The sequence below is a fragment of the Oncorhynchus kisutch genome, linkage group LG10 (assembly GCF_002021735.2).
Source record: "Oncorhynchus kisutch isolate 150728-3 linkage group LG10, Okis_V2, whole genome shotgun sequence".
NCBI lineage: Eukaryota > Metazoa > Chordata > Actinopteri > Salmoniformes > Salmonidae > Oncorhynchus > Oncorhynchus kisutch.
Window position 1 is genome coordinate 12899743 of NC_034183.2, and position 26525 is coordinate 12926267.

The following is a 26525-nucleotide window of genomic DNA, read 5'->3' on the forward strand; positions in this document are numbered from 1 at the left end:
AATGTATAAAAAAATGTTATTTTTGGTCTTAACTTATGGTTAGGGTTATGGTTAGGTTCAAAATCAGATGTTATGACTTTGTGGCTGTGCCAGCTAGTGACCACTCTGCAGGGCTGCCTCCAGAACAAGACTCATGATGAGCCTCAGCCGATGTCTACATCTCCTTGTTTAAAACATGGACTCAACCAAGCATGAGCCAGTGCACTGCATTACAATATGTCATTTGGACAGGAACATTACCATAGCATATCTTTGGCCTTTTCACTAGGAGTGAAAGAAGTGGCAAAGAACTGAAGTAGTGGCAAAGAACTGAAGTACTCAAGTAATTTCACTCTCCATTGCCGAGTAAATCGCATCTCTCTTTTCTTCAGAGACATGTAACAAATTTGATTTTTTAAATTTGATAAACAAACACAGATTTTTGGGGGGTTGACTCATCTCAAAGGACAAGCTACTTAATCGCCTAAATCATCATGAATGTATACAAGCTTGGTGTCCTTGTGGTCTTCAACTCTTAGATTTGTAAACAAGTGTGTATGTGGGCACATGTCCTTTGAAACAGACATATTTTCTGATACTGTACTGTGTTCATTTTTTCAATCCACTCCTGTGGGACAAGTATCACTGTCAGTGCTGCCTTTTGGCTGTGGTAAGCCACGGATGAGTGCCAAGATGATCTGGCAAGGGGACAGACAACCGGCAGACTCCCTCCACAGTATACCCAGGCCTCCAAGGGGTTCACCACGGAAACGTCCTCTTCTAAGCAGCCCTCTCTAAATCCCAGCAGCCAAAACAGGGAGGTCAGTTTGGTTTTTAAGCTTGGTGAACATGTTGTTTATGTGTTCCTGTAGGATCCATGTTGGATTGTTGCATTCAATCTCCCTGATTGTTGTTGTTTCAGACAAGGCTATTGTTAGCATGTAGATTCTGTCTGTACCTCCATTTCATATCATTGTCCTTGACTATTTCATTAAGCACTTTACATTAGATCAGAAATAAATTAGTTCCCTGTCAAGGAAATATGTTTGAATGTGTAGCATTCGTCCTTTCACAGTAAGACGGCTCTTCACAGTGATTCCTTTTTGTTGTAAAATAGGGTTTTTGAATAACAGGACATTGTCAGGGGAAAAAGCCTCTTCTGGGTGACACAGTTGTCAGTTTGACTGCCATAAAAACGAAGGACTAACTGAAGTGGAGAGTGGTGGTTGACGTAGCAAGCAGTTGCACTGTCACTCGGTACGTACACAGACCCAAGACACATTTATCTTGTCAAAGCCGGCGTTGTCGCCCTTCACGACTTTGGGGTACTTAGTAGGGCTCAGCCTTATCACTAAAATATGTTTGGGTAGATTAGTGTCTGTTTGATAAGCTACATGGTTGAGTCTAATTTTTCCTTCCAAACAACATGGTTCTTGATTTCTACTTAAGAACAAAACTAGCTTTTTTCCTCAATAAGCATCAACAACTGACTATTAGCCATATTTAATAAGGAATCATTTTTGTGTTCTGTTTCCAAAGTAATTCTTAAGTACATAAACTGTACAATAGGGACATATTAAGGGATTGGGTAAGCATCACTTTTCACCAATGCCATGAGACAAATAATACATGTTGAAAATTTTACATGTTTGAAATAAGATGCCCCAAGCAAGGTAAACCCTGAAGTATAAAGCCTGTCCCTGGCAAGCACATAAATTCTTACCCAAGATTATGTAGAGCCACCATTTTTCTTAAGTGCATATCCAAGGTCAGAGTTTGCTCACCAAATTTAGTTAAAATGCTCTGCATATGAAATGTTTATGCAGTACTGCACTTTGGTATCTTACTGCTTTGCACTGTGATTTTCCTATCCAGAGTTATTTTTGCTACCCTATGTCAGAGCACCTTTGATCAAGTATTTTCTGAGGGTAGAAGTCAAGGATTGAGATCAGAGATGGGGGGGAAAAGGAATCGAACCCTGAGAGGAAAGAAAAGACAGGGAAAGTCACACAGGGGGAGGTAGTATTAAGACAGGGAAGGTCACACTGGGGTAGGTAGTATTAAGACAGGGAAGATCACACAGGGGGAGGTAGTACTAAGACAGGGAAGGTCATACAAGGGGGTAGTACTAAGACAGGGAAGGTCACATAAGGGGGGTAGTACTAAGACAGGGAAGGTCATACAAGGGGGTAGTACTAAGACAGGGAAGGTCACATAAGGGGGGTAGTACTAAGACAGGGAAGGTCATACAAGGGGGTAGTACTAAGACAGGGAAGGTCATACAAGGGGGGTAGTACTAAGATAGTACTAAGACATGGAAGGTCACACAGGGGGAGATGTGTGTGTGAAAAAAAGTTTGAGAGAGAAAGGAAATAAGCAGGGAGAAAGAGGGAAAGAGAGAGGATGTGTGTGAGTATATTTACCATACAGCTGATCCACAGCACCATTTCTGAGGCTGAATGAATGGATGAAGGGGAGAGATTAAAGCCTAGGCGTTGGGAAGTCTGCATTCAGTCACTGCAGTGACCGCGGGTGCCCTCTCGCATGCTGATGAACTCCTATGAATGGGCCCATGGACTCTCCCTACTCCAATATCTACCAGGCCCCAACAATTATGGCCTATATGCAGGAAAGAACGACAGACCAATGGCAGTTTCTCTCCAGAGAGACCAGAAGGGTATACTATGTATCTGGTTTAAGGAGTTAGCGAGGTAACTTTGGTCAACTCTGAGTTCAGGTCGGGATAACTGGTACCACACAAGTGGCTCATCTTTTAGTCAGATTAATTTCTATGACAACAAATGCTTCAGAACTATCCTGCTCTGGGGCAGGCTAACTCAGAATTGACACAATTCATCCTAAATGGAGTGTCTGAGCCGCAAGTTGAGGACCAATTAAATCAGAGTCCCTCCCTCTTGCAAATGTGTTTACACAGTTGAAGTCAGAAGTTTACATACACCTCAGCCAAGTACATTTAAACTTAGTTTTTCACATTTCCTGACATTTAATCCTAGTACAAATTCCCTGTCTTAGGTCAGTTAGGATCACCACTTCATTTTAAGAATGTGAAATGTCAGAATAATAGTAGAGAGAATGATTGATTTCAGCTTTTTTTTTATTTCACCACATTCCCAGTGGGTCAGAAGTTTACATACACTCAATTAGTATTTGGTAGCATTACCTTTAAATTGTTTAACTTGGGTCAAATGTTTGGGATAGCCTTCAACAAGGTTCACACAATAAGTTGGGTGAATTTTGGCCCATTCTTCTTGACAGAGCTGGTGTAACTGAGTCAGGTTTGTAAGCCTCCTTGCTCACACACGCTTTTTCAGTTCTGCCCACACATTTTCTATATGATTGAGGTCAGGGCTTCGTGATGGCCACTCCAAAACTTTGACTTTGTTGTCCTTAAGCCACAACTTTGGAAGTGTGCTTGGGGTCATTGTCCATTTGGAAGACCCATTTGCGACCAAGCTTTATCTTCCTGACTGATGTCTTGAGATGTTGGTTCAATATATCCACATAATTTTACGTCCTCATGATGCCATCTATTTTGTGAAGTGCACCAGTCCCTCCTGCAGCAAAGCACCCCCACAACATTATGTCGCCACCCCCGTACTTCACGTTTGGGATGGTGTTCTTCGGCTTGCAAACCTCCCCCTGTTTCCTCCAAACATAACGATGGTCATTATGGCCAAACAGTTCCATTTTTGTTTTATCAGACCAGTGGACATTTCTCCAAAAATGTTGATCTTTGTCACTATGTGCAGTTGTAAACCATAGTCTGGCTTTTTTATGGCGGTTTTGGAGCAGTGGATTCTTTCTTGTTGAGCGGCCTTTCAGGTTATGTCGATATAGGACTTGTTTTACTGTGGATATAGATACTTTTGTACCTGTTTCCTCCAGCATCTTCACAAGGTCCTTTGCTGTTGTTCTGGGATTGATTTGCACTTTTCGCACCAATGTACGTTCATCTCTAGGAGACAGAACGCATCTCCTTCCTGAGCGGTATGACAGCTGCGTGGTCCCATGGTGTTTATACTTGCGTATTATTGTTTGTGCAGATGAACGTGGTACCTTCAGGCTTGTGTCATGCACAAAGTATATGTCCTAAACGACTTGCCAAAACTATAGTTTGTTAACAAGACATTTGTGGAGTGGTTGAAAAACTAGTTTTACGGCCTCCCGGGTGGCGCAGTGATTAAGGGCACTGTACTGCAGCGCCCAGCTGTGCCACCAGAGACTCTGGGTTCGCGCCCAGGCTCTGTCGTAACCGGCTGCGACCGGGAGGTCCAGGGGCGATGCACAATTGGCCTAGCGTCGTCCGGGTTAGGGAGGGATTGGCAGGTAGGGATATCCTTGTCTCATCGCGCACCAGCGACTCCTGTGGCGGGCCGGGCGCAGTGCACGCTAACCAAGGTTGCCAGGTGCACGGTATTTCCTCTGACACATTGGTACGGCTGGCTTCCGGGTTGGATGGCGCTGTGTTAAGGAGCAGTGCGTCTTGGTTGGGTTGTGCATCGGAGGACGCATGACTTTCAACCTTCGTCTCTCCCGAGCCCGTACGGGAGTTGTAGCGATGAGACAAGATAGTAGCTACTAACAATTGGATACCACGAAATTGGGTAGAAAAAGGGGTAAAAAAAAGAAGTTTTAATGACTCCAACCTAAGTGTATGTAAACTTTCGACTTCAACTGTATATATATATTTTTAAAGACATTAAAATGCATATCACATTACTTATTTAGGCGATTATTTTTACTTATCATTACTTAATTACAAGGAACATTTGAAAGTTCACAGAGTAAAATGTTATAAAAATATTTTATCGATAGGGGTGGGGAAAAAGGTGTTGTGTTCATTGATAATCACAGTAAAGCACATCAAAGATGGCATTAACAATACGTAGTAAGAGAACGACGGCACTATTAAAAGCCTATTTCACATCATAGCCTGCTGAATTTGCAAGATAACTTTCATTTCATGCTGATTTTGGCAAACATGTTAATGTGGCACTGACTCGCTCATGGATTGATATTTCAGCATTGTCTCACTGACGAGTTCGGATTTCGACTGGCCGTGTGTGACATGCACGATCAGTTATTAGCCTGTTAGAGTTGGTGGCAGACGGACGAGCAATATCCACCATCGTAGTACAGATGAAACCTGAGCTGGAATGTGAAACTAACTGAAACTAGCTAATTAAAAAAACGCCTGGGTACATCTAGCTACGTGCAGTATATCGTATAGCCCTCAGGGTTCCCCAGCATCCAAATAAAGTGGTTGAAAAAAAGCCAACAACATTTCTGGTTTCTCATGGAAGGGAATGGGGAAGTATGTAATGTGGGGGGGGGGGAATGTAGTATTTAGACCCTGTGGAGTATAAGCTGATCTCGCACGGGTTTTGAATACATTCCATTAAAACACAGCACCATGGGTAAACATGAGGGTTCACTTATTGTTCTTCATCTTCTTTCTTTAATGGTTTTTCTAGCTGTTTCTTGACAAGGAAACATAATACAAGGCCAAAGCAGAAAATAATTACTGCAGATACTATGGAAAAATGGCAGATTTTCCTATGACGAAAGATACATATCTAAGGTCATGTAGTACAACAATCCACCTTGGTTCAAATGGAAAATGTACTTGATATTTAATTAAAATGAGGTTAGCTACACACTCACCTACACAATTTCTGAACAATGGTAGAGTACCAAGACTTACATACATGGGCATTTAGAAATGTTTTATGTCAAACGGCTGCAAAGTCATTAACGAAGTAACATTGGAAGAGAGTGAACATTGAAATAACTTTGAGAGTTATTTGGATGAGGTGAAAGGGAGTAGAGAAAGAATCAAATCATCTCTTGAAAATCTTCCAATAATCACTGAAGTGCTCAAGCAACTCATCTGCCGAAATAGATTGGATTGAAAGTTTCAGTTTTCTGATGAGAACAGTTGCAGCAAGGCTCATCCACAGAAAGGTTTACTTTGGCAGCTCTGACAGAGGTGTATTATTTCTTTGCCTTTGTAAATGTAGGCTGAATTATGACGGGTTGAATTGTGACAAGTAATAAACTCTGCCTTGGATTCAGCAGAATAGTTGATGGTCAGTGCTATCCGGATCCTTGGGACGTCCCTACCCTAACCTTAACGCATACCTTTACCTTAACCATAGCCCTTACCTAACCTTATTCTTTACCTTAACCATAGCCCTTACCTAAACCTATTCCTTACCTTAACCATAGCCCTTACCTAACCTTATTCTTTACCTTAACCATAGCCCTTACCTAACCTTATTCTTTACCTTAACCATAGCCCTTACCTAACCTTAGTCTCCAAGGTGGCATAGCAGTTCAGACGTCTTTTGTCCTCGTCTTGTCGTGTCCTGTATATATATATATTTACAACTTTTTCACATACATTTTATTTTTATTTTCCATCAACTCATCTTCAAAACACTCTCCTGCAACCCGCCTCACCAATGTATATTTATAAAAAAGTATTATTTACCTCAGATCTGTAATCCTCCAAGAAGCTAGCCAGAAACTCCAAGAAGCTAGCCTGAAACTAGCCAGAAGCTAATCCAGAAGCTAGTTCAGAAGCTAGTTAGCTCCTTTACTGGCAAATCGTTTTGTGGTCATCAGCTATCCTTTAGCTCGAAAATCTATCGCCAGTTCTGTACGGCGCAGCGCGGCTCGGAACGGAACATACCGGACCAATTTTTCTCTCCATGTCCCTGGACATTCATACCCGGATCTCACAGCTAGCTAGCTGCTATCCGTGTGACCATCGGAGCTAGCAAGCTCCGTCAATCACTCCTGAGTTCCATCAATCACACCTGGGCTGCAGTCACCTATCCGGACCCGTTTTACTGCCTTCGCGGAGCCCCACCGGGCCTTCACAACTGGACTGCCGACGTTATCTACCCGAAGGAGTTATTCGGCCGGCTCCTCCGTCGCGACGTTACCTGAACGCCCATCTGCGGCCTGCTAACCGTTAGCTGTCTTACCGGCTGCTATCTGAATAGACAATCGGACAATTTTTTTATTATTATTTTTTTTTAATTATTTTTTAAATTATTATTATTATATTTTCTTCTTGGGCCTCTATAACTATATCTATTGTTTTTATTTTTGTTGTTGTTGTGTGATTTGGATTAATCCCCTCTACCACACGGAACCCCACTAATCTACTGACGGAACGTAAGGGGTGGCTAACAGACCTCCATCCTATGCTAGCTTGCTACCGATGCCCTGGCTAGCTGTCTAAATCACCAACCAACCTCTCCACTCACCGGACCCTTTTGATCACTCGACTAAGCATGCCTATCCTTAATGTCAATATGTCTTGTCCATTTCTGTTCTGGTTAGTGTTTATTGGCTTATTTCACTGTAGAGCCTCTAGTCCTGCTCACTATACCTTATCCAACCTATTAGTTCCACCACCCACACATGCAATGACATCTCCTGGTTTCAACGATGTTTCTAGAGACAATATCTCTCTCTTCATCACTCAATACCTAGGTTTACCTCCACTGTATTCACATCCTGCCATACATTTGTCTGTACATTATACCTTGATGCTATTTTATCGCCCCCAGAAACCTCCTTTTACTCTATGTTCCAGACGTTCTAGACGACCAATTCTCATAGCTTTTAGCCGTACCCTTATTCTACTCCTCCTATGTTCCTCTGGCGATGTAGAGGTGAATCCAGGCCCTGCAGTGCCTAGCTCCACTCCTATTCCCCAGGCGCTCTCTTTTGACGACTTCTGTAACCGTAATAGCCTTGGTTTCATGCATGTTAACATTAGAAGCCTCCTCCCTAAGTTTGTTCTATTCACTGCTTTAGCACACTCTGCCAACCCGGATGTTCTAGCTGTGTCTGAATCCTGGCTTAGGAAGACCACCAAAAATTCTGAAGTTTTAATTCCAAACTACAACATTTTCAGACAAGATAGAACTGCCAAAGGGGGCGGTGTTGCAATCTACTGCAAAGATAGCCTGCAGAGTTCTGTCCTACTATCCAGGTCTGTACCCAAACAATTTGAACTTCTACTTTTAAAAATCCACCTCTCTAAAAACAAGTCTCTCACCGTTGCCGCCTGCTATAGACCACCCTCTGCCCCCAGCTGTGCTCTGGACACCATATGTGAACTGATTGCCCCCCATCTATCTTCAGAGTTCGTGCTGCTAGGCGACCTAAACTGGAACATGCTTAACACCCCAGCCATCCTACAATCTAAACTTGATGCCCTCAATCTCACACAAATAATCAATGAACCTACCAGGTACCTCCCCAAAACCTTAAACACGGGTACCCTCATAGATATCATCCTAACCAACTTCCCCTCTAAATACACCTCTGCTGTCTTCAACCAAGATCTCAGCGATCACTGCCTCATTGCCTGCATCCGTAATGGGTCAGCGGTCAAACGACCTCCACTCATCACTGTAAAACGCTCCCTGAAACACTTCTGCGAGCAGGCCTTTCTAATCGACCTGGCCGGGGTATCCTGGAAGGATATTGATCTCATCCCGTCAGTAGAGGATGCCTGGATATTTTTTAAAAATGCCTTCCTAACCATCTTAAATAAACATGCCCCATTCAAGAAATTTAGAACCAGGAACAGATATAGCCCTTGGTTCTCCCCAGACCTGACTGCCCTTAACCAACACAAAAACATCCTATGGCGTTCTGCATTAGCATCGAACAGCCCCCGTGATATGCAGCTGTTCAGGGAAGCTAGAAATCATTATACACAGGCAGTTAGAAAAGCCAAGGCTAGCTTTTTCAAGCAGAAATTTGCTTCCTGCAACACTAACTCAAAAAAGTTCTGGGACACTGTAAAGTCCATGGAGAATAAGAACACCTCCTCCCAGCTGCCCACTGCACTGAAGATAGGAAACACTGTCACCACTGATAAATCCACCATAATTGAGAATTTCAATAAGCATTTTTCTACGGCTGGCCATGCTTTCCACCTGGCTACTCCTACCCCGGACAACAGCACTGCACCCCCAACAGCAACTCGCCCAAGCCTTCCCCATTTCTCCTTCTCCCAAATCCATTCAGCTGATGTTCTGAAAGAGCTGCAAAATCTGGACCCCTACAAATCAGCCGGGCTAGACAATCTGGACCCTTTCTTTCTAAAATTATCTGCCGAAATTGTTGCCACCCCTATTACTAGCCTGTTCAACCTCTCTTTCGTGTCGTCTGAGATTCCCAAAGATTGGAAAGCAGCTGCGGTCATCCCCCTCTTCAAAGGGGGGGACACTCTTGACCCAAACTGCTACAGACCTATATCTATCCTACCGTGCCTTTCTAAGGTCTTCGAAAGCCAAGTCAACAAACAGATTACCGACCATTTCGAATCTCACCATACCTTCTCTGCTATGCAATCTGGTTTCAGAGCTGGTCATGGGTGCACCTCAGCCACGCTCAAGGTCCTAAACGATATCTTAACCGCCATCGATAAGAAACATTACTGTGCAGCCGTATTCATTGATCTGGCCAAGGCTTTCGACTCTGTCAATCACCATATCCTCATCGGCAGACTCGACAGCCTTGGTTTCTCAAATGATTGCCTCGCCTGGTTCACCAACTACTTCTCTGATAGAGTTCAGTGTGTCAAGTCGGAGGGTCTGCTGTCCGGACCTCTGGCAGTCTCTATGGGGGTGCCACAGGGTTCAATTCTTGGACCGACTCTCTTCTCTGTATACATCAATGAGGTCGCTCTTGCTGCTGGTGAGTCCCTGATCCACCTCTACGCAGACGACACCATTCTGTATACTTCCGGCCCTTCTTTGGACACTGTGTTAACAACCCTCCAGGCAAGCTTCAATGCCATACAACTCTCCTTCCGTGGCCTCCAATTGCTCTTAAATACAAGTAAAACTAAATGCATGCTCTTCAACCGATCGCTACCTGCACCTACCCGCCTGTCCAACATCACTACTCTGGACGGCTCTGACTTAGAATACGTGGACAACTACAAATACTTAGGTGTCTGGTTAGACTGTAAACTCTCCTTCCAGACCCATATCAAACATCTCCAATCCAAAGTTAAATCTAGAATTGGCTTCCTATTTCGCAACAAAGCATCCCTCACTCATGCTGCCAAACATACCCTTGTAAAACTGACCATCCTACCAATCCTCGACTTTGGCGATGTCATTTACAAAATAGCCTCCAATACCCTACTCAACAAATTGGATGCAGTCTATCACAGTGCAATCCGTTTTATCACCAAAGCCCCATATACTACCCACCATTGCGACCTGTACGCTCTCGTTGGCTGGCCCTCGCTTCATACTCGTCGCCAAACCCACTGGCTCCATGTCATCTACAAGACCCTGCTAGGTAAAGTCCCCCCTTATCTCAGCTCGCTGGTCACCATAGCATCTCCCACCTGTAGCACACGCTCCAGCAGGTATATCTCTCTAGTCACCCCCAAGACCAATTCTTTCTTTGGCCGCCTCTCCTTCCAGTTCTCTGCTGCCAATGACTGGAACGAACTACAAAAATCTCTGAAACTGGAAACACTTATCTCCCTCACTAGCTTTAAGCACCAACTGTCAGAGCAGCTCACAGATTACTGCACCTGTACATAGCCCACCTAAAATTTAGCCCAAACAACTACCTCTTTCCCAACTGTATTTAATTTTTATTTATTTATTTATTTTGCTCCTTTGCACCCCATTATTTTTTTATTTCTACTTTGCACATTCTTCCATTGCAAAACTACCATTCCAGTATTTTACTTGCTATATTGTATTTACTTTGCCATCATGGCCTTTTTTTGCCTTTACCTCCCTTCTCACCTCATTTGCTCACATTGTATATAGACTTGTTTATACTGCATTATTGACTGTATGTTTGTTTTTACTCCATGTGTAACTCTGTGTCGTTTTATCTGTCGAACTGCTTTGCTTTATCTTGGCCAGGTCGCAATTGTAAATGAGAACTTGTTCTCAACTTGCCTACCTGGTTAAATAAAGGTAAAATAAAATAAATAAATAAAATCATTACCTTAACCATAGCCCTTACCTAACCTTATTCCTTACCTTAACCATAGCCCTTACCTAACCTTATTCTTTACCTTAACCATAGCCCTTACCTAACCTTATTCTTTACCTTAACCATAGCCCTTACCTAACCTGATTCCTTACCTTAATCATAGCCCTAACCTTATTCATTACCTTAACCATAGCCCTTACCTTATTCCTTACCTTAACCATAGCCCTTACCTAACCTTATTCCTTACCTTAACCATAGCCATTACCTAACCTTATTCCTTACCTTAACCATTTTACATTTCAACTTCAATTGGTAAGGACGTGGCACAGATTCAGGATAGCTCGGAACAATGGTTGATGAGGCAAACATAGATGGGGGAAGTATTTTGGATGAACACTAACAGGAAGTTTATCTGTTCAGTTTTGTGATTCATATGATTGATGTACGGTATGTACCACATGCTACTGAAATTATGCACCATTGTGGACATAGGCAGTAGTGAATGCAGCATTATTTAACATTGAACTTCTGACTGGCTTTGACCTTCTGTATGCCATGACAAAATAAATGTTTTTTGTGTTTAACATTGTTTGTTGAGGTGAGCACTCCCACATCCATTCGAGCTGTCCAGACGCAGGACAGAAAATAGACAGCAACAATGGAAAGCAGAGATTTCACATCTGGAAAAAAGCTGTATTGGATTGAATCATGGAATGATTCAAATGACATACATACCTTTTCCCTGTAGCATAATCACAGTGTGCCATATCTTATTTTCAATAGCCACCTTTGAGAATGTTCTGCCTCTGGATAGCAAGCATGTGATATGTGGTGATTTGATCATTCACAAATAAATGTAAGATCTAAGCTGCCCATAATGCGATATGGCACTCCAGAAGGTTTTCTATTCATATAAATGTGAAGAAGATAATGGCCTCTTGTTGTTTATGATTTAGCAGATGAATAAGGTAGGGTTAAAATGGGAGCCGTATTTTACTCAACTTTTCCTCACCAATAATATCACAGACCTAACAAGAGAGAGCTTACAAAAGTATGTTTGCTTTACCTCAACTTGAACAGCGAAAGGACAAACCATCCCCTTTTTTTGATAGGCGTACTGTGATACTAAAGGAAATAATCTCCTGGGAAAAATCTTTGATTTCATTGCTCAAGGTTGTGTCTTGGCATGCTTGAAAAGGAGAAGCATGCAGAATAAAGATGCCATGTCCATTTTGGAGTTTTCATTTGCAGTCAGCAAATCAATCCAAATGAGAATGATATCTGAGCAAGAAAGGGAATGTACAGAAATCGCAGAAAGCGCTTGAGTGAGATGTCAATAATCACATCGATGATGTAGTTATACAGTAGAGACTGCAAATCCGTCTCCTTCTTTCAGCTTTTGATGGAGTGTTTATTTACCCCATCTGCACATGCATCTTCATCTAGCCATCATTAATGTGACAGGCCTATTTTATGGCAGCTTAATGTATATTTACGGCAGACTTGGACCTTCGCTCTCTCTCCTTAAAGCTACATACAGGTAGGGCCAATTCTAACGTGGTCAGTGCTTTTCGGTATCCTTGGGACGTCCATAACCTAAACACTAACCTTAACCCTTACCTTTTTATATATTTTTATATTTCAACTTCAATGGGGGCTGGGACATCCCAAGGATGCCGGGTAGCACGGACCATTCTAATGAGTTAACGTTCATGCTTTACTTGTCAGATAGACGTTTATCTTAATCTCACTTCTATCTAAGAACTAAATATACTTTCCTGCAACCTGCCTCACCCATTGTGGTACGGATCTGCTATTTTGATTCCTTATAACTGGAATTTCCATCAGCAGCTAGCCAGCTAACTAGCTACCAGTCTTTGTTAGCCACGGCTAGCTGTCTTCGCCTTTTCCCCCCGGCTTCAGCCAGCCTTAGCTCGGACAATCACCTGCCAGTCTACACTGAGCAACTCACAGAGCATATCGGACTGCTTCTCTCAACGATATCACTGGATTCCTGCAACCCGCCTGATCCAATGAGGTGCGGATCTGTTATTTTTATTCCTTAAAACTGGAACTTCCATCAGGAGCTAGCCAGCTAACTAGCTACTAGTCTTTGTTAGCCACGGCTAGCTTTCCTCGCCCTTTTCCCCCGGAATCAGCCAGCCTTAGCTCGGACAATCACCTGCAAGTCTGCACAGCGTGATATCAACCCAGAGTATATCCCATTTCGTCTCTCTATCATATCACCGGATTCCTGCCCCTCTAGATCATTATGCTGGATCATTACTCCTAGCTAGCTGCAAACCAATGGCTACTGTTAGCTAATGCCTCTGTCCCGAAGCAAGCACCAGCTACTCTCAAGCGAGGCCCATATACCAACTAATTCTAGGGCTCCAATTACCTCCTTTGCCAATTGGCCTGGACCCTTTATCGTCGACACGGAGCCCCGCCGATCCATCACAACAGGACTGCCAACGTGATCGCCCGATGTGATCTCATCAAGCTATTCTGTTACGATATCACCGCAGAACCATCTATTAGCCCAGGCCCGTTAGCTTTTTCTGAATGCTGTGTCCCCTGCTCGCCCAGTGTAGTAGTGAATACCGTACAGCACCCTGTCTCACCTATTGCTACTCTTTTGACCCTATGATCACTAGGCTACACAGCTGGTGCCCCCTGCACTGTTTCACTGTTACCTGTCGGCCCCAGCCTCGAACCCAGGTCCTGTATGTATCTAACTGACCCACTCTGCCCTTTCTTCGCCATTTACCCATTGTCTTAGCTCTCCTGATCAACACCTGTGATTGCTTTATGCCTCTCTATAATGTCACTATGCCTTGTCTACTGCTGTCTTGGCTAGTTTTATTGCTTTATTTCACTGTAGAGCCCTCAGTCCTGCTCAAATTGCCTTAGATAGCTCTTTCGTCCAACCCCACACACATGTGGAGACCTCACCTATGTTAATTGATAACTCCAGAGACGAAACCTCTCTCACTAGACGACCAGTTCTTAAAGCCTTTAGCTGTACCCTTATCCTACTCCTCCTCTGTTCCTCTGGTGATGTAGAGGTTAACCCAGGCCCTGTAGCCCCGAGTTCCACTCCTATTCCCCAGGTGCTATCGTTTGTTGACTTCTGTAACTGCAAAAAACTTGGTTTCATGCATGTTAAGTTTTTTTCTTCTTCACTGCTTTAGCACACTCTACCAACCCTGATGTCCTAGCCGTGTCTGAATCCTGGCTTAGGAAGGCCACCAAATTTCTGACATTTTCATCCCAACTATAAGATTTTCCGCCAAGATAGACCTGCCAAAGGGGGCGGAGTTAGCCTGCAGAGTTCTGTCATGCTATCCAGGTCTGTGCCCAAACAGTTCGAGCTTCTACTTTTAAAAATCCATCATTCCAGAAATAAGTCTCTCACTGTTGCCGCTTTTTACAGACCCCCCCTAAGCCCCCAGCTGCACCCTGGACACCATATGTGAATTAATTGCCCCCAATTTATCTTCAGAGTTTGTACTGTTAGGTGACCTAAACTGGGATATGCTTAACACCCCGGCAGTCCTACAATCTAAGCTAGATGCCCTCAATCTCACCCAAATTATCATGAAACCTATCAGGTACAACCCAAAATCTGTAAAATCAGGCACCCTCATAGATATCATCCTGACCCTCTAAATACACCTCTGCTGTCTTCAACCAGGATCTCAGCGATCACTGCTTCATTGCCTGCATCCATAATGGCTCAAACGAACACCCCTCATCACAGTCAAAAGCTCCCCAAAACACTTAATTTCTAATCGACCTGGCCCAGGTATCCTGGAAAGATATTGACCTCATTACGTCAGTAGAAGATGCCTGGTTATTCTTTAAAAGTGCTTTCCTTACCATCTTAAATAAGCATGCCCCATTCAAAAAAATGTTGAACCAGGAACAGATATAGCCCTTGGTTCACTCCAGACCTGACTGCCATTGACCAGCACAAAAACATCCTGTGGCGTACTGCATTAGCATAGAATAACCCCCACGATATGCAACTTTTCAGGGAAGTTAGGAACCAATATACACAGGCAGTTAGGAAAGCAAAGGCTATCTTTTTCAAACAGAAATGTGCATCCTGTAGCACAAACTCCAAACATTTCTGGGACACTGTAAAGTCCATTGAGAATAAGAGCACCTCCTGCCAGTTGCCCATTCCACTGAGGCTAGGAAACACTGTCACCACCGATAAATCTACGATTATCAAGAATTTCAAAAAGCATTTTTCTATGACTGGCCTTGCTTTCCACCTGGATACCTCTACCCCGGTCAACAGATCTGCCTGGTCAACAGCTCTGCACCCCCCACAGCAAGTTGCCCATGCCTCCCCATTTCTCCTTCACCCAAATCCAGATAGCTGATGTTCTGAAAGAGCTGCACAATCTGGACTCCTACAAATCAGCTGGGCTAGACAATCTGGACTCTCGATTCTAAAATCATCCGCCGCAATTGTTGCAACCAATATTACGTAGCCTGTTCATCCTCTCTATTGTATCATCTATGATCCCCAAAGATTGGAAAGCTGCCACGGTCATCCCCCTCTTCAAAGGGGGAGACACTCTAGACCCAAACTGTTACAAACCTATATCTATCCTACCCTGCCTTTCTAAGGTCTTCGAAAGCCAAGTTAACAAACAGATCACCGACCATTTCGAATCCCACCGTACCTTCTCCGCTATGTAATCTGGTATCAGAGCTGGTCATGGGTGCAGACAGAGTTCAGTGTGTCAATTCGGAGGGCTTGTTGTCCGGACCTCTGACAGTCTCTATGGGGGTGCCACAGGGTTCAATTCTCGGGCCGACTCTTTTCTCTGTATACATCAACAATTTTGCTCTTGCTGCTGGTGATCCACCTCTCTGCAGACGACACCATTCTGTATACTTGTGGCCCTTATTTGGACACTGTGTTGACTAACCTCCAGACGAGCTTCAATGCCATACAACACTCCTTCCGTGGCCTCCAACAGCTCTTAAATGCAAGTAAAACTAAATGCATGCTCTTCAACAGATCGCTGCCCACACCTGCCCGCCCGCCTAGCATCACTACCCTGGACGGTCCTGACTGGATATGTGAATATGTGGACAACTACGAATACCTAGGTGTCTGGTTAGACTGTAAACTCTCCTTCCAGAATCCAGATTAAGCATCTCCAATCCAAAATGAAATCTAGAATCGGCTTCCTATTTCGCAACAAAGCATCCTTCACTCATGCTGCCAAACATACCCTCATAAAGCTAACTATCCTACCGATCCTTGACTTTGGCGACGTAATTTACAAAATATCCTCCAACACTCTACTCAGCAAATTGGATGCAGTCTCTCACAGTGCCATCCGTTTCGTCACCAAAGCCCAGTATACTACCCACCTGTATGCTCTCGTTGGCTGGCCCTCGCTTCCTACTCGTCGCCAAACCCACTGGCTCCAGGTCATCTATAAGTCCTTGCTAGGTAAAGCCCCGCCTTATCTCAGCTCAATGGTCACCATAGCAGCACCCACCCGTAGCACGCGCTCTAGCAGGTATTTTTCACTGCTCACCCCAAAGCCAATTCCTCCTTTGACCACCTTTCCTTCCAGTTCTTTGCTGCCAGTGACTGGAACGAATTGCAAAAATCACTGAAGCTGGAGACTCATATCTCCCTCACTAGCTTTAAGCATCAGCTATCAGAGCATCTCACAGGTCATTGCACCTGTACACAGCCCACCTGTAAATAGCCCATCCAACTACCTCTTCCCCATATTGTTATTTATTGTATTTATATATATTTATTTTCCTCTCCTTTGAACCCTAGTATCTCCACTTGCACATGCATCTATCACTCCAGTGGTTATTTGCGAAATTGCTATGGCTTGTTTATTGCCTTACTTCCCTAATCTTACTTCATTTGCACACACTGTGTATAGACTTTTCTATTGTGTTGACTGTATGTTTGTTTATTCCATGTGTAACTCTGTGTTGTTGTTTGTGTCACTGTCACGTCCTGACCGTAGTTCCTTTTTTTATGTCTCTATTTTAGGTTGGTCAGGGTGTGAGTTGGGTTGGGCATTCTATGTTTTGTTCTAGTGTTCAGTATAAATAAAAGATCATGAACACGTACCACGCTGCACCTTGGTCCTCTCCTTCTTCCACCTACGATGTTTGTTACAGTCACACTGCTTTGCTTTATCTTGTCCAGATCGCAGTTGTAAATGACAACTTGTTCTCAACTGGTTTACCTGGTGAAATAAAATGAATATTTTTGGGGGGGGGAATATGGGGTACATGTGGAGCACAGGTGATTGTTCCTCATGTCCAACAGTATGTAACAACGTGGGATTGGATTGTAACCTTCCCTGTTTCTCCGGGCCTATGGATATAGCTGAAATGGCCCAATGGTTGTGCATTGACAGTGCACTGTTGTGTATACAGTAAAACATATGACAATGATTTCTTCAATGCTGTAGTTACAGTACTGACAGAGTCTTAGTCTAAATGCCAGTGAATCTGCATGTTCAGTTATTTTAATCTAAATGTAATGCAGCTACAAAGTAACTGATCTATAATGAATGTGGCACAAATCAAGTGTAATTTTTTCAGAACTGTCGTGCCTTATCAAAAAGCGTGTGACCTGCATTACTAGCTAAATAATTGGATGGAGGGCAGGAGGTCCAATTCCAAAGTATTAATATCCCAGTATTTATCCTGACTGTAATATTACTCTCAAACATTTTAGTAGATGCACTTACCTAGAGCAACTTACAGGCGCAATTAGGGTTAAGTGCCTTGCTTAAGGACACATTGACAGATCTTTCCCCTAGTGAGCTCTGGGATTCAAACCAGCGACCTTCCAGTTACTGGCGCAACATTCTTAACTGCTAGGCTATCTGCTCCGGTTATACCAGAGAACAGATGTGTTGTGCTTTTCTCCATCTCCATTTTAACTGGGAACCCTCTGAGAGGCTGGAACATTTCTCTCTGAATCACTATCCGACAGCCCACCATTACTCTGGATGTGTCCCTGCAGTAAACTTAATTAACTCCCCAGAACCTCTACACTGTGACTTGGGGCCAGATTAAATCACCACACCACGCTGCTTGCAAATTACAACCGCTGACTCTGAGAGCCCACTGAATCCCTATGGAGAAGACCCCAGGGCCAGTCCAATCACACAGGTTAATCTCCAATCAGGAGCTAGGTCAAAAGGTCCCAGAACTTAGATACATCAACAACTCTGGTGTCCAACCAAACCACTGTCCCACCTCATCCATGCACTGAGGAAGGGAAATGAACACTGAAATATGACTGGGAGGTATAAGTGGATTTCTAAGGAAACCTCTAGAGACCATTTTATCACGTGTGATGGTGTCAGAGCACAAGAGGTTGGTGGCACCTTAATTGGGAAGGACGGGCTCCTGGTAATGGCTGAAGCGGAATATGTGGAATTGTATCAAATACATCAAACACATGTTTTGATGCCATTCCATTGACTCCGTTCCATCATTATTATGAGCCGTCCTCCACTAAGCAGTCTCCACTGTGTCAGAGATGATGTTAGCCTATAGGATGTGAGGGGAATGGCCATGAGGTAGGACACTGGTCCTTTGTGATTGGTTATGATTGGTGGTGAATGATTGATTGGTCAATGTTCTAATTTTGCTAAATGTATCCATTTAATGGGACCTTTCACCTCAATGTGTCTAAGCACTGGAAGTACAGTATCTCCCTCCATATGATAATTCTGCCATGCCTTCACTTCCACTTGTTATCTGTCCGACATCATTTCCTCTTCCTATCTTCAGGTCAGTTGGCAGCAGGTACGTGTGAGATTGTCACTCTGGACCGGGACAGCAGTCAGCCGCGGCGGACCATAGCACGACAGACGGCGAGGTGTGCCTGCAAGAAGGGACAGATTGCCGGCACCACGAGAGCCAGACCGGCTTGTGTAGACGGTAAGAGCCAAGATCCACCTCCATCTTTCACTTTCAGAGAGAGCCCCCCCAAGCATAGGGATTGAGAGGGGCTTAGAAAGCTCCCCTTGAGGGCCTCTTTGGGCCACCACCTCCTATGTATCCCCAGGACCATTTCTGATGTTGTGGATTACTCTGTTGTCTCTGAGGTGGTTTAGGCATCTCATATGGGAATGGAATGTTGCATTGCATTTCATCACCTGCTGTTCTTGACCTGGTTGCCATCTGGGGAGGATTGGAAAGCAGCTACTGGCTGCACAGAGAATTGTCTCTCTCTGTGGGGATTCCATTGAGCTTATATTACTTTGGACGTTCTGTCAAGTTAAAATACCTTCTCTCCATTTGTGTGATACTTACAAAGATGATTTGACAAAAGCCCTCAAAAAGTTCTTAACTTAAAGGCTGAAATTGGCATTTTGCACTAGTTGTGACAGAAATGTGTACCCTTTCTATAATGTTGCCTAGCACCAAAGCGACTATTTTAGGCAACCTCAACTTTGTTTTGGCATTTTGAGAAGCTGCTGATCGCTGTGACCTGTTTTTCCAGCTTTACTGTTGACAACTTGCCTTTGACACTCTTCCTGTAGCTGTTGTTGCTATGAAACCTCTCTACCTAAGTGAAACGCATACACAACATCCTAATGACAAGTTTAACACCTGAGGTGTCTGGTGGTTGTCATTGCTCTTAAAAATATGTCGGCATACAACTTCAGTGACCTTTACTTACCTAGAGCATGCCGTATCTTTGGAGGCTTGGTATTTATGTCAGGTCGCATCTTAGCTCGGCCACTCATTTTCTTTTGTTGTTTGTTCCAGAAATAAACATTGGGGAATGAACCATAGAGCAGGGTTTATTCCATCAGACTGAAAAAACGAATGAGATTTCAATCATTTTTAATCTTCCCCTCAGTTCTCAAGGTCCCCAAGCTGCAGTACCACGTGCTCCAAATGATTTTGTCCTCTATCCCCATTCCTTTGTTCCACAGAGGTCACATTTCTAACAGGATAATCCATATATCCATCACATCTTAAGCCCTCTGCTCCAGCCAAACTGCAAGGATGTGGGCAAAAATATCTCAAAAGTCAACTAAATCAGTAATCCTCCATGCGGTGTTGTCTTTTGCTCATAAGGAGTTGGATTATATTTACAAAGGCACAATAGGAGTTTAGATTGCCTCTGCCTTTGTGGAAATGTTACCATGTAATGATTTCACCTGTGACTTTGATCTCTTTCAAAGACCCTCAAGGCCTTTTTCTAATCACACAAGGAACAGCTGCCATTTGCCGTCGCAAATGACTCTCAAGGAAATATTGTGTGAAACATTCCTTCAGCGTGTTAGTTCATAGGAAATAGAGACTTCAACAGAATCAACAAAAAGCAGGAGTTTGTAGCCATTGTTGTTTATATAGACTTCGCTTCTCTGCTATTTCATGCTATCCGGTCCCCTTTCAACATCTCCCTGAAGTGACAGGGTGCCTGGTATTGATTTCAGTTAAAGAGAGAGTGAGAGATGAAAAGGTTCTGTTGTCAGGGTTGAGGTACTGTTGCCACCAGGTAGATTAGTGGCGTTGTTGAGGTCTGCTCTGGATGTAATGATATCACTCCAGTAGACCAGGGGGATGACTTACAGGGCACGGTACAGTTCATCTTAACTGGAGACCCATTACTCTTTCCCATTGTGATTATAAAATAAGTTACACCTGAGACCTTTAAATGTGGACAAAGGGTCACTGTAGGGGCAGATTTGTGTGCTGTGGCTTTGCTGTTTACTCGTTTCAATTGTTCGCCGGTGTCTTCGAGAGAACAAAGGAGGTACTTTAGATGTAGTTTCTCAATTTAAGATTATATTCTTTACTGCCTTTCAAAAGGCCTAGAGGCCAACAAAAAAAAAATGCCGCATTTTCAACATGTTTCAATGGTGTTTTTCTGCTAGCGATGTAGAGCATCATACGAGAGATACTGTATAATGACGAGATGGTCTTGTCTCTTCCCTAACAATGGGAGTCGTTGTCCCAAAGGCGGAGGCAGGCGGACTGCTTATCGGTCTGCCTATCGGTCTGCTTATCAGTCTGCTTATCACTGTATTCACGCAGGGACAGATATTGACGTGAGTGAACCCTCTCGCTTCGCCTCTTCCTCTCAGATCGTACTGAAAGCATCAAGAATCATCAACCTGTCCAAGGGCAGTCGCTGAAGGGAAGATTTAGATGGACTGTAATTGTGACCCCAGACAGTACATGGAGAACAGTGTATTCCAGTGACTTCTGTTGCATTGCAGTATCATTTGATATTGGATACAAGCCATTCGGAATAGTCTGAGTTTGCTGCTTTTTATGATCATTTTATGTTCTACCTACAGTACATAATTCTGATCCCTTTTGATCCATGTCATGTTGTTATGAACATTATGGACATTAAAAGTTACATTTGGAAGAAGAGTAATTGCAACTGACCAAAAAGCTCAGCTGGAAAGATGAGAGGTTCAAAATATGACTGCAAAGTTTCTCTACAGTCTCTCAAACAATTGTAACTCAGGAGGGAATTATATTTTTGTAAAGCAAGAAAGAAAATACAAATTTAAAAAGAGCATTGTTGACTTGACAGGTAGAGTAATATGAGGAAAGAAGTCTAATTTGCCTGTAAGTCTACAACTTGACAAGTACATTAGCATAACAATGACACATTTTAGGAACATTAGCTTTGATTCTGAGACAGAGCTGAGCCACCTATTCAAAAAGGGGTTTAAAAACTATTTGCCATCTTTTAACACCTCTTTTGACACAGATTTTGGAAAATGATGACAGGAAACCTGTAATATCAAATTCAATTATTTGGTCATTTGTCTTGTATACAAGTACAATTCAAATCAGACAACCTTTCATATGAATTTGTCTAAATATTACAATCTCAAATGTCGGGGGCATTATGTGGACCACATTATGTACAGATACAAACCCTGCAGGCCAATTGGAACCATCCATGGCCCCCCAGATTATCGCTATCTGATCTGTCATTAAACGATCAATCACCAGCACAGCTGATCTCAATTGCATCCGTTATAGGCCATCAATTTACCTCTCCCTAAAGCGGATGTCGGGGTTTACTCTTAATCCTGATTGCTGCCAACATTTTCATGAATATTTCGCACTCTGGTGGGTATTATCATCGGAACAATTTAATCCTTTTAATTGAGCAGTCTAATGACGACTTATCTATTTGGCAACCATTCTGTCGAATTTAAATAAAATATAAATTTTCTTTGTTTTCCACGGCAAATCAACAATGGCAATGTAGCCATACCCTACCTATTTATAAATGGAAAAATGGTTTAGGATTACATTTTCGTTTCCAATTAATGTAATCCGTTAAAGGTCCAATGCAGCCATTTTTATCTCACTATCAAATAATTTGTGTAACAATTAAACCACTGTTATATGAATGTTTTCAATTAAAATGGTAAAAAATAAACAAAAATAGCTTCTTAGCAAATCACAATTTCTCAAGCAAAGTAGCTAGGACTGTCTGGGAGTGGTCTGAGTGAGGAGACTAATTGGATGAGCCTAACGGCAGGGATATGTAACCTGAAAACTATCTGCTTTTGGCAGAGATATTTGAAACTCTCTTTGTTATCTATTAACTTATACCACCTGGGGATGTTGCCAGGCTCTATCCCACCAAAACAAGCTGAAATTTCAGGTGGTCTTTTCAAACAGCACTTACACTAAAAGGCCATTATCATAATTTTTTACAATTTTTACTATTTTCTACATTGTAGAATTATAGTGAAGACATCAATACTATGAAATAACACATATGGAATCATGTAGTAACTAAAAAAGTGTTCAACAAATCAAAATATATTTTATATTCTTCAAATAGCCACCCTTTGCCTTGATGACAGCTTTGCTTGGCATTCTCTCAACCCGCTTCTCCCCGGAATGCTTTTACAACAGTCTTGAAGGAGTTCCCACATATGCTGAACACTTGTCGGCTGCTTTTCCTTCACTCTTCGGTCCGAGCCCTTTTTCATTCGGTCTCATCTCCTTTTCTACTGTCCATGGTATATATTGAAGCACTCAATAAAGCAGTGGCGCTTTGGATTTCTCACATGCATAGGTAGTACGTTTGTCACAATGATGACTTCTCTGGAACTGGTGCATCATGTTGATTGGCCAGTGAGAAGCTTTGTCATATCTTGCCTGATCTTCAACAGTAGCAGCCAGTAAAGATCTCCTTCCATGGCTCAGTGGTTTTGTGCCAAACTTTAGCATATTTGGGCTGTATACTATGTGTTTCGGAATCACATCAGTGGCAGGCCTCTTCGCTTGTTTGAACGCTCAATCTTTATTTTTGACCACCTGCAGCTTTACCCTTGGCTCTTCTGGCTGACCCCTATGGCTTGTAGAGGCCCTTGGCTCTTCTGACTGGACCCTCTGGCGGGTAGAGGCCCTTGGCTCTTAATTATCAACAATGGAGGGGGGTGGGGGAGGTTGTGGATGGGGGGAGAGGGGTAGGTCATCATCACTGATAACGTTGTTCCTGTCATGATCTGTTTGCATAGGTTCAGCATATGCATTCAACAGCCTGGCTGGCAAATGGCCTGTCCATAGTCCATATCTGACCCATCACTATCACAATCACTCAGGACAGCATCTTTCTCATTATGAGGGATAACTGCAATGTTGCATGCCTTGTCTGGGCAGTCACCTAGATCCAACATATCCAGAACTTGACTCAAAGTGAAACTAAAAGAAAGAACAGAGTAGAAAGTTAGGTAGAACAAGAACTATGTATGTGTATAACTATGTGTATGCCTAGATGCCCTGTGTTATCTCGCCGGTCACTATTGTTGCCGTCAACATGTTTACACATTCTATGACCACACTGAACAAAGTTGAGTAATTGTAAATGCATATATCAAAACTAGACACCTTAAAGATGATGTGTAGCAAAAAGCTTTGTCCTAACTTTATTTTAACATACTTTACTAACCTTTTGTTTGGGAGCTTTGATGCAGCCATCCTCTTCTCATGGTGCAACCAGGAAGTAAACAGATCTGGTCATGTGACAATTTACACTAAACATGTGACACTGCACATCATTCATTGAGACCCTTTATTATTTCAATATTTACTGGAAATGCATTGATAGATCATTCAGTAACATTTTTAGAGCCTTATAACTGAAAAGTTTTTTTTACAGTCACTATTGTGACCGATGGGATTAAATAGGTTAAGTTTCCCTGCATTAAAGTCACCAGCCACTTGGAGCACTGCCTCTGGATAAGCGTAGTAAATCCTTCCCGTCCGACTCATTAAAGAAAAAGTATTCCTCCAGTACGGGTGAATAATCGCTGTCCTGATATCTAGAAGCAATTTTCGGTCATAAGATACAGTGTTGGTAGAAACATTATGCACAAAATAAGATACAAATAATGTGAAAAAACACACCCAACAGCACAATTGGTTAGGAGATCGTAAAACGGCAGCCATCTCCTCCGGCGCCTTTATTACGTTGGTAACCAGTCGATAATAATAATAAGGCACCTCGGGGGGGTTGTGGTATATGGCCAATATACCACGGCTAAGGGCTGTATCGAGCACTCTGAGTTGCGTCGTGCTTAAGAACAGCCCTTTGCTGTGGTATATTGGCCATATACCACACCACCTCGGACTTTATTGCCTCATTAAACTTTCTCTCCTGATGTTTTCAGACTACTTCACTCATTTACTCATCCTTTTGCTCCTCCCCTTCTATCCCCAGTTCCGTCGAATGTCGTTGTCCCTTTTTTCCTCAAGGGACATGCACGCAACCTTCTTTCTGGAAGAACCTACCATATTGATGAATAACGTGATTACTAAATGGTTTCCTCTTTGAATAAATTGAGTTACTTACATGGATGATGCTTCCTGTGTATTTACACAAAGCAACAATAAATCAGAGTACACAATGATAAAGTGTTTGCAGGTGTTCAGGTGGGTTCAGAACAATTGATATGTAACATTAATAAAATGTTCTGCTACCGCCGATGCTCGGCTGCAGTTAATTAGTTATGCAATTGGTGAGGGTTGCAATGCATTATTCTGTAGCCTTGGCAACACATTGTCTAACAATTTTATTCTCTCAACTTTCCTCTTTTTTAGAATGGCCATGGTCTCTAGTAATACAGTATTTCTCTCACATCCTTAACTAATGCACCTCTCGAGCGGTGAGCGTAGACACCCCCAAAAAAGTATTGTACCACAACATCTGTTTAGAAGCATCTTCACCATATTTTATTTACAGACAAATTGTCTCAATGAATTAACTGTTAAAGAGGGAATTACGATTGAGCACGACGAGTGAGCTTTGAGCATCAATAGCAGTGATAGCATTCGTGGCTATAACAGTCAGGCCAGGGTTTGTTTCTACTCTGCTTGGAAAACCCCTTCCAGCAGTGGTCCAGCCTGAAGAGTAGCGATGTCTTTGAGGTTGCCCTCTCTATATTTAATGCATTGCGTGAGTTCTCCATTCTCTGATGTAAATCTTCTCTTAATTCTCTTAAAAACCTCTTAAGGATCTGACCCTTTTTTTCAATGTTCATCTAAAGTGACATACCAAAATCTAACTACCTGTAGCTCAGGACCTGAAGCAAGGATATGTTAAAGTGTGATAGCTCCTCTTTTTTAGTATAGAAGAACTTTAGCATTTACGCAATCCTTCAGGCTCTTTCCAAACGTAAGCTAACCACATCTTTGATTGAAGCAGCATGAGACAAGGCAGTCTTCGAAAACTATTAAAGTTATTGTAAAAATTGCAGTTGTTGTTTGAGGAAATCGAGGCATGTATACCATTGCAGTAATTGTCAGATAATTGAACACAATTTTCAGTATGTGTTTCAACACTACACATGCTAGTGCATTGGAAGAGATTTACACACACACACACATTTGTTTTGCTGTCATCTGTCACTGTGATATGTTTTTTTCAGGTCATTTAGCAATCTTCAGAAAGGATCTTTTAGAAGTGCTTTAAAATGTGCCATGGAGACAAGCATGTTGTAATGAAATCTGTCCATTGGAAAGAAGGTCTTAGTCCTTTCTTGTGACGGTGTTTAGACTATATGACGCGACTCCCTACAGTTTCTAGTCATTTGGAATAAGGAACGAGGTTGTTCATTAGGCAATTAGCATTTTGAAGGACACAAAAACATCACAAAGATGCTTCTTTTTCTGAGAAAGCATTGTGACTAGTTTAGAAGGCACCAAATCATTTTGCTGTAACACAAATAGTCAATTGTCTCATATCATGACCTGCCTTTTGCTTCGCTTTTCATTCTTTTTTATGTTATTGTAATGTAATAGACAGATTTGAATTTATTTTGTGTTTAGGGATGTTCCTGGGGCGGGAACGGCTTTGAGTTCCTTACACTTGATTGAGACACGGGCTGTCCCTTGGCATGATCCATACAGTTCTGAGGGCAAACCTGGCTGAGAAGTCATGCAACTTGACTGTTTCAACCAGCTGCGCATACTGGGAAGTTGTTGCCTATACTTTCTCTTTC

At 42.8% G+C, this 26525-nt stretch overlaps 1 protein-coding gene across 4 annotated transcripts in view; it reads left to right on the forward strand.

Moving 5' to 3' along the window:
- LOC109897766 (chemokine-like protein TAFA-5) overlaps window positions 1–26525 on the forward strand; it is a 122458-nt gene that overhangs the window by 72620 nt on the left and 23313 nt on the right. For all 4 annotated transcript variants that reach the window (XR_004211159.1, XR_002256269.2, XM_020492317.2 and 1 more), the window contains exon 2: window positions 18814–18963. Coding sequence is in view for 2 of the 4 variants with exons in the window: in XM_020492317.2 (XP_020347906.1) it covers window positions 18814–18963 (150 nt within the window). In the remaining 2 variants the exon portion in view is untranslated. The remainder of the gene's footprint in view (window positions 1–18813; window positions 18964–26525) is intronic.